This window comes from Anser anser, assembly GCF_964211835.1.
Source record: "Anser anser genome assembly, chromosome: 12".
NCBI classification, from domain to species: Eukaryota; Metazoa; Chordata; class Aves; order Anseriformes; family Anatidae; genus Anser; species Anser anser.
This window is the reverse complement of record NC_139733.1, coordinates 20,884,979-20,899,049: the sequence shown is the minus strand read 5'-3', so window position 1 is coordinate 20,899,049 and position 14,071 is coordinate 20,884,979. Positions and strand designations below refer to the sequence as shown.

Below are 14,071 nucleotides of genomic sequence, written 5' to 3'. Positions count from 1 at the left end.
TGTGCAATAACCTATAATCTTCAACCCTTGGAAAGTGCATCTACTGACTGCAGGGGAGGGGGAACATTTTCCAGTAGGAAAAAGACAATTTGTTGATCTAAAGCTTGCTTACTTTTCCCAAAAGCACACCACTCTCAACGAAGGTAAGAAAGCTGGATCAGGTGAAGGATAAGGGATTTCTAAGGGACTAATACAACAAAACCAGGAGACCAGCAAGTAGACCAATAGGGAGATTACTCATCCAGGGCATTGGAAACTTTTGTTCAAACCCATTTTCTGCCCCAATTGGCACAACAACAAAATATGGGTCTCCAATATCCCAATTGGGTGCCATAGCCACTGGCCTTTTCAGTCAGTTTCTGTAGCCAATAATTACTTAATTATGCAAGAAGATAGTAATTCCCACCAGAAGACAGTGAAAAATCATTGTCTTGGAGTCAATAGCTGGCAGTGCAGGTATTCATCTAAATGTATGGCCCAAATGTCCACTTTGGTCCCTACTAGGTGAAGCAGCACCACAAATCCCAGTGTCTTGTATCTCTAATAGATACTTGAACCATGAGGTGGTTGGGGCTCCTGGTTTTTTCCGTGCTGTTTTGTTTCACTTCGTTCATTGTGAAAAACATTGAAAAACTTTGATTTTCCCTCGATGCGTAACTTGGAGTGTTTGTTTTGAACTCTTGAAGTTTTGCTAGAGAGGAAAATCCAATTTTCATAACAAATTCCTGAGTCAAACCTCCTGACAAACATATTTACTTGATGGTGCCCCACTGGTCTCAAAGACTAGAAAAATGATTGCTTCTGAATTCTGCATGAGGAGATTTATTAAGACTAAGAAGCTAATATCACATTAGGCTTCAGCTCTTGCCCATTTGTCTTCAGTACATACATGCAGGCAACAGATTTTTTTACCATGCTCCTCTGTTTTAATTAGTGGACATTTCAGAATCAATCACTACTGATTTGTGGCCAATCTCAGAAACTATCACAAGCAAATTAAGCTAGAAAGTAGCATAGAAGATTAATAGTATCATGAAAATGTTTAATACTGTATAGAGTTATCAATGCAGCACATGGACACTGTAAATTTACGATTTACCAATTGATCTCTTTGCAGTGATACCACTAAAAATGTTGTGTCAATCCTTCATGCAATTCCCAACACACAGATATAATGAGAGAGGCCAGAGAATCCAGCATAGCTCCAAGTGCTACATCACACATATCCATAACACAGGGGAGAACAATGTTATTTAATGATTCGAGAAAGGCTTGCTGAAGTACCAGTTGGAGGACACTCACGACACAAGCAATCAAATGTCATGTGTGAAACAGCCACTGGGAAGACAAAACACCTGACTTCAGATATGGAAAAATCTTCTAAAAACACACCGTGTTATATAAAGTTCTCAAAAAATCTTGGGAAAGGCGTTATTGCCCAAGTACTTTTTCTGCCAAGGCTCTATCTTGAATGATGTACAGCACTCAAAAAACATAATCACAGTGCTTTGGCAGCGTGTAAACCATGGAAATGAAATATTTTCAGTTTCCAGAGTCATTTGTGTAAGGAACCAGGCTCTGTTAATCCCTGGGGTGACTCAAAGTTTAATGACCAAACCGTAGTTGAGATTAGGCTGAAATACCACTGACAAATCAGTTTGGCTGAGAGAAATTTCAGAAAGGAGACTGGGTCAGGTTGCTCCCTCCTATTTCTTATCTGTTCAGAAAATGCGGTATCTCAATGAAAAGCAAACAGGAGGGAGAACAATACAATGCACTATAAAATGTGAATTTGAGTTTAGCTGTATAGAAATACAGCAACCTGAGTCATGGTACACGGGCACCAGCAAGACTGCTGCAGATTTACTCACGTATCTATTAGCACGCTTCATCCTATAGCTTAGTTCCTGTCCTACTGCTACAACTGCAGTGACTTCGCCCAACTATAGATGTATTGAGGATGTGAATTTGCACCAGTTAGAGAATTGAGTGAATTCAGTCTGGTATTTTACATGTTTCTGGGAAAAGCACTGAGAAGCTGAACTGAAGGGAAAGGCATTCCGCAAGTAACTGTAGAAGTCCTTGGGACCACTGCATCTGGTTTCTACCAGTATCTGATGTAAAATATGAGTTGGCTCATTATGATAAATCAGTAATTAGCATATATTTTGGGAGATCATTGCAGGAAGACATCACTGTATGTGAGGTCTGTTTTTATGACTTTCTCTGTGCACATTGTTGGAGATGTGTCCTGGACTAGATGGATGTTTAGTCTGATCCATCGTGGATGTGAAGCTCTTCTCCACAACTAAATCTTTAAAAAATATAATGGTGAGGAAAAGTAGAAATAGTCAAGAAATTTCTACATCCTGGAAATTCCCAGCTCCTCAGACACTTCAATTAGTAGCTAAGCAATTTGTTATACATATTTATATCTTGTGTGGTGAACAGTTAAACATATCAAAGAATTATAAACATCACTTACAATCACCAGCTACATGAGTTATACTGAATGCAGCCTGGCAGCTCCCAATACTCATCTCAGTACATCAATTGTTATTCTGGTCCATGATGTACAGGCAGTAGTTATATCTGTAATTTTCATTGCAACCTTTGTACAGTTTATAATCTGCTTATTTACATTTTTTGGTTTTTGTTTTTGTTTTTTTAACTGCTGCATTTTGTTGAAAAAGTTAGGAAAGTCTGGCTGTCAGGAAGACCGTAGCTGTCAGTCCACTCACTCTCAATGAAGCTTTTATGATGGAATCAGTGACAGTCTGTTATTCTGTGTAAAACTCTATCACCCTTTCCCAAATGATGGTCAGTGGCTACAGTGAGAGTGATCCCAATGATTTAGCTGGCCAGAAAAGTTGTCAGAGGTACAGGACACTGGTTTAGGAGGCAAGAAGTTTAAGTTTTAGTCCCATTATATGAAAATTCTCAGCAAATTTCTCTCTTTTGTTTTCTGTTCTGTAAAATGAGTATGCTATACTGAATGCCTTCACAAAGTGTTACTGAGATCTCTTGCTCTAGTATCAACTCAGTATCTTCTGATTACTTCACTTTTTTTTTTAAATTATTATTATTTCTTATATTAATATAGGCTTGGATTTCCTTGGAGTGTGAAACTGACACCCTTGCCTTAGCATAGGCTGCCCCTGGACAATTTTATGTTCAGGCTATGTTTCCATCCTCAGATCTTTGGTCCTTTAGAGCAAAGGCTTTAGAAATACTGAACATAAATTTTAACAGTCTACCATGAACAGTCTTTTACACTAGAGTTAATTAAAAAAGTTGAAACCCTACTTTTTCTCCTTTTTCTGGCATAGGGCCTACTCAGTAATTCAAGCAATAGATTCCCTAAATACAGGAGGAGGGGAGCTGAAGTCTGTGTTCTCACCATTTAAATTCATTTTCTTTCTGCATGTATCTGGTAACAATCTGGACTTTGTAAATCTTGACAATCTTGATACCCCATTTTTCCCCACTCTTCTTAATGTCATCGTGTAGGGGAGGTGTGGTGCTTTCATTATGTTGGTGACATTTAGTGATCATTTCTGCTGACATTTCTATTGCTTTCTTGGAATGACTACTGTGAGTAAACAGTCTTTTGTTCTCCTTTTCAGCAGCAACCTCACTTTCCTTACAGACTCAGTATTCTACTTCTGTGCAGTGGAAATGTAATTTATGAAAAAACTAACCTAGTCTGACTTGCTGGGTTTTTCTTCACTTCATTGGCATAGTGACTTGCCAAGTAGCTTAAATTTTACTTGAATACAGCTGGCAAGGCACTGCAACCTCTGCATCATTATCATGAATGCATGTAGTGATCTCACATGTACCAGTCTCCACTTCAAAACTTGTGGGTGAATAGAGGTAATTTTTCCCAAACTCTTCTGTGTCTGATTGCTTAATTTACAGCAGTTCTGTGCACCAGCAGATCTCTTTCACTCGAGCAGAGCTGTAGACTATCCAGCACTTTAGAAAATGAAAGGTGTCTTCTGTTCTCCCTGAATCCTGATTTAATTTGCAGTATCTACATTGCACAGTTAAATGAAAGAATTAATGGCAGAGAGTATGAATAAAAGGAAATGTGCCTTAAAAGGTGAGGGGGTTGGTTAAATACCTTTAATATATTACCTGCACAATCTATTTATTTTCTGGATTTAGAACTTTGCATGTGGTAGCACTGAAAATCCTCTCACATTCATTAACAATCATGTTTGGAACTTCTCGATTTGTTGCATCCTACCTCCAGTATGCTTAACATCTATTTAAGCTAGTATAGACAATTTTTTATTAGAAGAAAAAATTATCTGCCCTAGGTACAGATTCAGCAGTCCCAGAAACAAACATCAACCAGTTCTTGTTTTCCCTTTTTAAGCATCTGGTGTGGTCCGATAGCAACGGAGCCCTGGGCTGTCAGTGCTGCTGCTGGAGGTGACATACCTCCACTGAAACATGACAAGGAGGTCTTTAACTCTTCTGACAATTAATGAGTCTTAGACACTTTGCTTAATATAAGAAGCATTAACCCCGTTGCCCTGGCCAGGCTCCAAAGTAAATAATTATGCCCTGTCCAAAGCTCTGTCTGCATTGCTCTCCTGATCCTGCCTGAAAATTCAGTTGTCATCTGGTACATAGCTGCATTGTCCTACCTGTGGAGACAACGTAGATCACTAGTTCAGTAAACTTTAACCTACTGTCCTAAGCCTTGTGCATCTCTCTTCTGCACCAGGAATGCTAGTCCTTTAAAGCAACTGCAAGTTAGTGGAGACAAAACAATACAGCAATATACTTACTCTTAGTAATTCCTTACCAAATGTCAAGCATTAGGGAATACTATGCAATACAGTGCAACATGAAATAAATTTCCCAAGGAAAAGAAAAAAAAAAAAAAAAGAGCACATTAAACTAGCTAAAGTGAAAATTAATTCTACCTTTCGTGCTCACAACAATACATTTACACATTATGCTTAGCAGCCCTCCCACAGGAACAATCCCAGCCCCTGCGATGTTTTTTACTTCCAGCACAACCACAGTGCCACCACTCCCCCATGCCTGGCTATGCCTAGAGTACTTCTCAAAATTATTTACAATGACAAAAACATGCTATAAATGATTATGCATGTTTCTTATAGCCCGTTTCATCTGAGCTGAGTTGCTAGACATAGGCTTTTATAGACAGGTGGCCATCTGTCACTGCAAAGCATGAGAAGGCAGTGGGAATGCGTCGCTGTGTGGACACACCAACTCCACATGAGCCCGGTGCTTTCAGATCCTTTGGTACCAACATGTTGTAGGAACTTGGAAACGTGTGATCAGTGGGAGACTGAAAAAAACCCTCCCCTGCATCGTTGGTTCTCTCTCACACACCTACACCACATACCTACTTTTATGTGCTTACCCTGCTTCATCACATAGACACTGAAATTTCTTGTCCCTTCTACTCCACTGAGAAAGTACTGCCTTAAATTTTTCTCTTCTAATTTCATGAATTTCTATCCAGAATTTATGACCAATTGTGTCTTTATTGTCCTCAGCTACTCCCAAAATACAAGTGATCACATTTCTTGGTACAAAGCCATTGTAGTGATATTGTCCTAACCACTGCCCAGCAAGATGACCTTAAACTTTTTACCAGTAAATTTCATCCCACTTCCATAACCCCAATCCTGAAAGTCACCCAACTTCCCCTTTGCCTTCTATGCTAACGATGGAAGGACACATTTCTGTGATCAGTAATTTTAACTACTATATTTTTGAGATAATTTCCCATTCACTTCCAGGACTTTAATATTCTCCCCTTAAGTATTTATACCATACCCTGAATGCTACTGACATCGGACTAATGAACTTACAGTTGATTAGATCACTTTCCCCTGAGTTTTCAAACATTTGCATCACCTGCTGTTTTGCAGTAATATGCCATTATTTCTCCCATCCTCCCCCCGAGCTCCTGATTTCATGTTCCTTGTACTGAGAGGCAGGCCATACTGTCTTCTCAATTTCTGGTCACTCAGTCATGGTTGCCAAGCTGAAATATTGTAGTCTTATGACTCTTAGCAGCTTTTGCTTTCCAATAAACACTTGGAAAATAAAAACGTCGCATGGTTCCTAATTCTTTATCAAATATACTTCTCTAGTATTAGAAAGATGACTTCAACTCAAAAATTTCCCCCAAATTTCTTTCCTCAATGAGATTTAATTCCAACCAGTTTTGTTTTCACTGACAATGACTTCCTATTCCTTTATTGTTCACTGTTTTTAATTTTTAATGCATTCTTTTCATGATTTCATGATTTATGCCATTCTTTCTTTCTTTCTTCCTTTTTCCCTACTTGTTTATTCTCACCAAATATTTTAATTTCTATATATTGATGATGTGGTGGTATCAGCTCACACACAAATAATGTCTGGCTAGATTAGGTAGAGAATTTATCAGACTACAATTCTCATGAATATTTATGCTTTCTTCTTTACAGCAAGAGCAAATTATTACAAGTGGAAGCATCACAAGAGGAAGTAGAGGCTTTAAGTAAATACAAACTAGAAAAGAATTCTTATGGGTTTTATGGAACAGGCAAAGCAAGTGCTTTATAAAAGCTTTTAAATAGCCAAGTCAAAGCAAATAATTATTTTGTCACTGAACACCCAGTTCTCCTGAGATGGCTATTAAAAAGTCTATACTAATTTACCCACTAACCCATCCTCTAGAAGCAAACTGTGGTAGAACATACTCAGAAAGCAGAAGTACACAATAAATGTTTTCCAAATTAGTAGATCTGGGAAAACATACACAATTTACATAGTTGCTTTTGTGTTCAATAAAGGTAGTAAGGAGCATCAGTATCAGCGCTTGGAAACCTGCAAGACCAGTGTTATTGTCTGAACTCCTGCATTCAGATTTTGTCATTCAGATTTCTGGCCTCAAAAACTGGAATGAAATAAAATTATTACAGGGAGGACAAAGTTTTCCTTCCAGTATTCATTGAATTACAAACCATACATGTTTTGCTATATATTGTATTGGTAACTAGTCCTTCCCATAGTTTTTAATCTTAAAAAGCATAATGAAAGTAAAGCAAAAGCCCTTACTTGGAACAATTAGTTCGATTTCTTCTGACATGGCAGTTCCGAGCGCGTTGGATGCGTAACAACGATATTTCCCTTGAAAATTGGTGATGATTCCATGGTTCTGAATCACAAATGTCCCAGAGTTGTTGAATGTAATTATCCTTGGATCAGACAATAAATTGAACGGTTTTCCATCCTTAGTCCAGTTGAAGCTGAAAAATAATGCAAGTGTCACAAAGGACAAGTCACGGTAGAGTGCACTACAGTACAAAACCACTGGTAAATATCATTCCAACACTGCAGTGTCAAAACAAAAGAAAAAAGCTTGAAATAAAAGGAGGTGGATGGTAAAATGAACACAGTGCTGCCATAGCTTGTTCAAGCTATTGGGCATGTCTCTGTTATTGGACACTTTACTTTTGGGTAACTGATTGTGACATGAAATAAGAATAGAGAGCTTAAGGCAAGGACAATAAATGAGAGATGCTATCTGTGAAAGCAAGAGCCACACTGTGGAAGGAAGTATAGGTCTGCAAAAACAAACAAAAAACATAATACAACACCAAATAAGACAACTCTATCTGTAGGATAGTTGGAACTTTTGGCTGGCATATGTAGTAGCTCTTCTCACCATCTGCAGGAGGTACCATCACCAAACCCAGGAGAAATTGAGGAGACTATTGAGTTTCTCCTGGTTTTGACATCGAACACACGGTTTTGATGCTACTGGGGTATGATTTTGATGAATGCCTAAGTATTGGTCACAGCTGATGTATCTCAAAGTCTCAGGTAGCTTGAATGGGGGCTAAAACTGATGGGCTAAACTGATTCAGAATCTGAGACAGCTGGAAATTACAGTATAACAGGCATTTAGTGAAACGTATGTTTGTCAACATTTTTCAGGGTTTAAAAATAGCAACTTAATGCCAACAGAAATGTATATTTTGGCTCTTCAGCAGTATTGGCAATAATGCCTTGCTACATTGCAGAGAGGAATAGGGGGTCCTAATGCCTGGTCAACTCTATCACATATATTTAAATGCACTGGAGAACTTTTTCCTGATCCACTGACAAACAGTCAAAGGAAAAGGAAATGAAGAAAATTTGTTAAGATACAAATCTCCAATCAGAAAGAAAAAAAAAAAAAGAGGAGGGGAAGTATTAAACAGCAAAAATTACATGCAAACCAGTTGTTAATTTAGCCCATACCCCACCCAGTGGTGAAAGTCTCAGGAGGAGCTTTCATTACGTTATTTTTATGTTTTTGTTAATCACAAAACATATTTGGTATTTTTAGGGTTGCTGTGGAAAAGGCAGAACAGCCACTGCACACCCCTTGTCTTCTGCAGCATAGCCCAGCCCAGGTCACGAGTATCATGGGGTGAACTTGGCCTGTGCTAGAGAAGTGAAACACCACCTAACAAGAAAAAGGCATGTTAATATCTAATCATGTAGTGAGTGAAAGAAGAAAAAAAAAATAGGAAAAAAAAAAAGGCTGAATGGTCTAAATGTAAACACAAAGTTTAACCTCGCCTTGCAATTACGAGCTGGTTCCTGTACACCAGCTGTTCCTTTCCTCCTCAGAAAAAGAAAAATGTTTGGCAAAGTCTAAAAGCAAACCCAATTTCTACTTGGTTCTCCAGGTGAAAGCAGTACTTACGTGGGCTGTGGATTTCCTCTAGCTTCACATTTAATTGTAAAGTCCTCATCGAAAGGGTAGGCAACCTGGGTGTGAGATTGCTCCGTGATTGTTGGAAGCTGTGCAACTGAACACAAAGAGGCAGCAGATTAAAACCCCTTTCAAGCAAAACTGCTGAGGGCCTTTCTTTGAAAGGGACAATGTCAGAATTGCCTTACTGCTGCAAAGAGTGAGGCTTGCTTTAAATAAAGGATGATGATCATCATCTTCCTGGCGTTGACAGCACTCTGCTCCCAAAACTGCACACTTTCATGCCTCGGCAGCATGAGCTGGAGCACTGACTGCACTTGGCCATGCCCTCAGTGAGCACTGCTGATGTCTGCTTCCACGTATAACCATCCCATCCAAACAGAGAAGAGCTTGGGCCAAGCTAATGCCAAATCCAAAGCCAGAGCAGAGCTGGAGAGCAGGGCTACAGCAGGACTGACCTTTCGATAACCAGCTGCATGCCTGACGGTGCAGCTCCCAACACGTACCACACACTTGTTTATAAACACAGCAATTCAACAGCCTGTGGCTTTCACCATATGGAAATTTGTTTCAGTAAGAAATTATGAGGCAGAAATCACCCCAAAAATATCCCCCATGAAATAAGCCCGCACGCGTATGAGTATCTTGGTTGCCAGAGCACTACCTTGCCTCGTGTTTATTCCATGGTGAAGTTAATAGCTGGCTTTTTAATACACAGACTTACAGACACAGATACACACACACATGAAGTAGCAAACTTCTGTCTCCATCCTGGATAAAATTACAAGGAAATCTATTGATAAAATTACAAGGAAATCTATCGGCTGCACAGACAACCTAATGCACCCTCCAGAGCAGACGAGCCACTAGCAGTACCGCAGTTATGCAGTGATGTTTCACTAACTTTTCTTTTCCTAAGGAAATTAAAGTGTTGCAAATGTCTGTGTAACAGAGCTGCAGAAAGGAGGATGCACCCTGCTGTGGAGCAGGGGATAATAGGATCATCACATTGTTACAGGCAGCCGGGAAGAAAATTAACATCTTTGGTTTCTCTTTTAAGCCCAAGAAGCTCAAAGCTGAAGTAAACCAGGGTATCATACCATACCGTGTGGTCTCAAAGCCAAGCACTTCCAAGCCCACCAGCTCCACTGATCAGACATAATTCCTTTTTATTAAAGCATAAAGTGCTTCATTAAAGTACATTGAGGGCTCGATGGCTCCCCCGTGTAGGTACTTAAGGACAGTGGTTGCCCAGACAGTTTGTCCTGCACTTTGCAGTCCCAGCTCCACTTCTGCTCTACTGAAACACCGGGAGCCACTGTGGTACCTTCCTTCAAAACACTTCCATCTCCTTCACTGGAGTTTGGGTAGCTTTAGGAGAATACGCTAGAAACCTGCTTGATCATCATCTCCTTTGCAGCCAGGGCTCCCGGCAGCAAACAGCCCGTGGCAGGCCCACGCAACGCCCTGCAGAGGGCCCATGTCCTGCTCTGAGGCCGCAGCACCTAAACGCCTGCCAAAAGCCTACATTTCCTTCTCCCTCAGCATGCTTCATCCAAAACCCAGTACTGCTGAGTTTTGTTGTACCCCAAAGCAAACTGCAATCTGCAATCCTTCTGGTTCCCCCGGGCTTCGGCATCCACAGGCTTTCACGGGGTTGTCCCATACGAGCCTCGTCCCATATTTCCCGTGTACTGAACACACAACAGCCATGTAAAACAGGCCGTTTGAATGCTTCCCTGTCAGAGATGGATAAAGCCAGTGCTCCCCAGGGTGGTACGTGAAGCATAGGAAATTCTTCTCTGGGGACTAATGCACTCTCTGAGACATACACCTGCTCCTTCTTCAGGCTGAGACGGCAGGTTGTGAGACAAGTAAATAAGGCTGCATGTACATCATCCAAGCTTCAGGGAGATTTAGAGCCAAAATGAGGAATTTACGTGAAGGACAAAGCAGAACCCTTGGAGCTAAGCGGTATGTTGGATCTTGAACATCAGATAGATGTTATTAGACAAGTTTACTGCTGCATTTAAACAAGTCCAAACAAAGTGTCTTACATTTTTATCACTTCTGGATTTCCCAAAGGCCATGTTCTGGCAGAATTAAATTCGAAATGAAACAACTGAAAAGTAGGATTTAATATTTTTTTCTTCAGGGAAAGGTAAAAAGGAAAAAAAAAAAAGGAAAAAAAAAAAGGATACCAAAACAAAACAGCAAAGTGTTCAGTAAATAGCTACAACTCACCTGATAATGGTATTTCAATAGCTGCTGCCAAACTCAGTACAAAGAAAAACAGGCATATGGTGATCCTTTTTGTGCGTAATAGCATCTCCATCACTCTTCTGTAAACAAGGAGTCCAAACAGAATGAGAGATACCTTATGCTTCCTCTCACCATCAATTCAAATCAGATGTAAGGATGGGAAATTGGACGTCTAGCAAGGAGAAGAAAGAGCCATATTAGCTTGCAATATTAACTTGGTTCTAATGAGGTTACTAAAGTAAAGCAATGCTTCAGGATTTGCAGCTAAATTGCACAAAGTGGTATAGTTTCCTCTCCTCTCCCCCCACCCCCTGGCTTTGGGAAGGCTCTACATTAAATCTCTAACAAAAAATACTTGCAAAAAAAGTACATATCAATTATAGCACAGAACTATAATTATTTTTTGCTTTGCAATTAAAAGCAGGGATGGCTTAAAACATGGTATATTTGTAATCATTCCAGTTCATAAATTTTTCTAATGAGAGTTGTGCAAGTTGGAAAGTAATGTAACAGACTTAATGAGAGAAATTTAGTACTTTAATGACCTTACTCATAAATCTCATATGTCTTTTATCTTTCATTTATGTCTAAAAAAGGAGGCTTAATCCAATTTAGTTCATTAATAAGGACCAGAGCATGAAACCTCTGCTTTTATTCCATAATCCCAGAACTACTGCAGGTAGGTTTTACACAATCCATTGTACATCATTAGGCTCTGCATTACAAGGCAAAAATGCCGGGCACCAGCCAAAGGAGAAAAATTTCAGCTCTAATTAGTGTTTAAGTGCAACTCACAGAGGAGTAAAGGAGGGAGAGCCCTAGAAATGTAGGTGCATGGAGGGTTTCAGTTATCAGCACCACTTGCAATATCTCAGTGAAATATTAATGAGCGTATGGTATGTTTTGTATCTGCTAACTCATAGCACTTACAGAACATCCGTCATGAAAAATTTAGACTTCAGCTGTCAGGATAATTTTGCAGGAGCAGTTTCTGAGACAGGGCTGCTACGATGCAGGGACGACCCAATGCATCAGCTGCACAGCCCCTTCAGCTTGTTCAAGCCAGGCCCTACAAAGCACAGAGCTGAGATTTCCTTCACCCAGCATGTTCCCTCTCGTGTCAGCTCTCCTTTCTGCAAAGGTGCTACCAGGATAACTTTTATTCCTTCAACCTTCCTGCAAATCAACATCTTTGAGACCAAAATCCCTGGTTTAAGATTGAAATTGGCCAACGAGAGGACAACAGACAGACATGATAATCCCATAAGCCTCATTTGTGTAGAAATGAGGCTAAAAAACAGATGTCTTATAAGTATCTTAGGCACCAAGCATTCGCTAGTGGAAGAAGCTGCTGATCTGCTCAGTGCCTCGCCGGGCGGAGGGGAACAGCACAGACAGGGACACGGGGACAGGGACCCACTAGGTGCAGCTAAGGCAGCACCCAGCAGCAGCAGCACACTCTGGTTTGTGGCAGTAGAAATTTCCTTTGGCTTGATTCCTCCTAGCCCTGACTTGCGAGGAAGAGGCCCTTCCAAAGCTCTGTCCAGTAAAATCTTTATTCCCTACTGCAGCCCAGTGTGCGGTGGGCACATGTGGCCTGGAGGCACCCAGATCCCCCACAGCTGACAGCCGCACAGCCTCGGCCTGTGTGGGATTTCCTGGTGCTCACAGACCCTCAGGTCCAGACCCACCCCCGGCATTTACAGTGACACAGAAGCTCTGACAGCAGTCCCCCAGCCACACAGCTGCAGTTTCTGTTCACACAAGTCCGACCAGGCTTGCTGCTCCCAAGTGGAGCACTGATGGCGGCAAGGCCCTCTTCTTCCCTCACGTGCTGAGGGTGCTCTGCGGCCTAGAGCAGCGGCCACCGACATTGCAGAAGGCAGGCAGCTTGCTATGGCTGCAGACCGAGGAGGAGGGAGTTTCCTTTTACATGAGTGGCACAAAGCGTTGTGCAGCTACAGATTAAACTCAAGGAAAAAAAAATGATGGCCCTCAGCAGACGGACGGTTGGAGACATCCCTCATCAAGCCAGTAACCTCAGTTAGGGCGACGTGCAGGCAGGGCCGGCAGGCACCATGTGCTTTGTACGACAGTCATGGTTTGGCTCTCCCACCAAGCCTCAAGCCCACAGCTCAGATGAAATTGCCAATTCCCTCACCAACTCACAGACCTTCCCCCCCCCATATCCAGCACCCAAACACCCCTCAGCCCCTTCCCAAATCACCAACCCCCGCCATCTCCAAGGCTCCCCCATCCATCCCAGCCTCGAGCGCTGCCACGTACCCAAACAGGCAGCACGACGCTTCGCTCCTACGATGATTAAACCCCAAACCAAAATTTCTCATCTCTTGCCAGTTCCTAGCAAATGAACAATTTAACTGCTTAAGCAATTTGGAGAAATAAATGAGGTAGCTGCACAAGAACTTGGCAGCAAGGGGCAGGTTTCGGTCTCAGTAGTGCCAAAGCACAGCACTCTCCTGGGGGCCAGTGTGAGCCAGATAAAAACCTGCAAAATCTTGACCTTGGTAAAAACAACTACTCTGTTCTGCAGGGAGCTGGAACAGCCCCACAGCTTGAGTTGGATACCTGTTTTTTTCCCAGGAATCCCAAATTCTCCTTTAGTTCTCCCTAGGAGTTAGCTGCAGCATCCCTTGCACTGGGGTGGCAAAAGCTGATGGGAGAAAACCTTTCCTCAGCACAACGAACAAGAACGCTACAAGAAATGTTACATTTCTGATTCCTTCTCCTTTTTCCTTTTCCCCCTCCTCCCTATGTTTCCCTCTTTTGTCAGCCTCAGGCTTAACTCAAGTAATTTGAATTCACTGCATATATTTATCTGTAGTTCCTTACCTGCAATTCATTATTTACTGTGCTGTTTGGTTAATAGTAAATACTGATTGCTCTAAGGACAGCTCATTTGTTTGTTTAATGAGCTGCCTTTTACTTACATTGAGCGAATCTTTCAAAATATCAGTATTTCTAAGGAATGATGCCGTTCCAGATTACATTATTGTATACCATTGCTCCCAGAAACATGCAATACAAATATTGGACAACTAA

General features: G+C 41.2%; 1 protein-coding gene across 8 annotated transcripts in view; it reads right to left on the bottom strand.

Annotated features, from left to right (window-relative positions):
* Positions 1–14,071, bottom strand: part of CHL1 (cell adhesion molecule L1 like) — a 127,938-nt gene that overhangs the window by 46,778 nt on the left and 67,089 nt on the right. For all 8 annotated transcript variants that reach the window (XR_014571602.1, XM_083795856.1, XM_083795852.1 and 5 more), the window contains 3 exons: positions 10,991–11,180; positions 8,738–8,843; positions 7,099–7,289 (listed from right to left, as the gene is read on the bottom strand). Coding sequence is in view for 7 of the 8 variants with exons in the window: in XM_083795856.1 (XP_083651982.1) it covers positions 7,099–7,289; positions 8,738–8,843; positions 10,991–11,081 (388 nt within the window). In the remaining variant the exon portion in view is untranslated. The remainder of the gene's footprint in view (positions 1–7,098; positions 7,290–8,737; positions 8,844–10,990; positions 11,181–14,071) is intronic.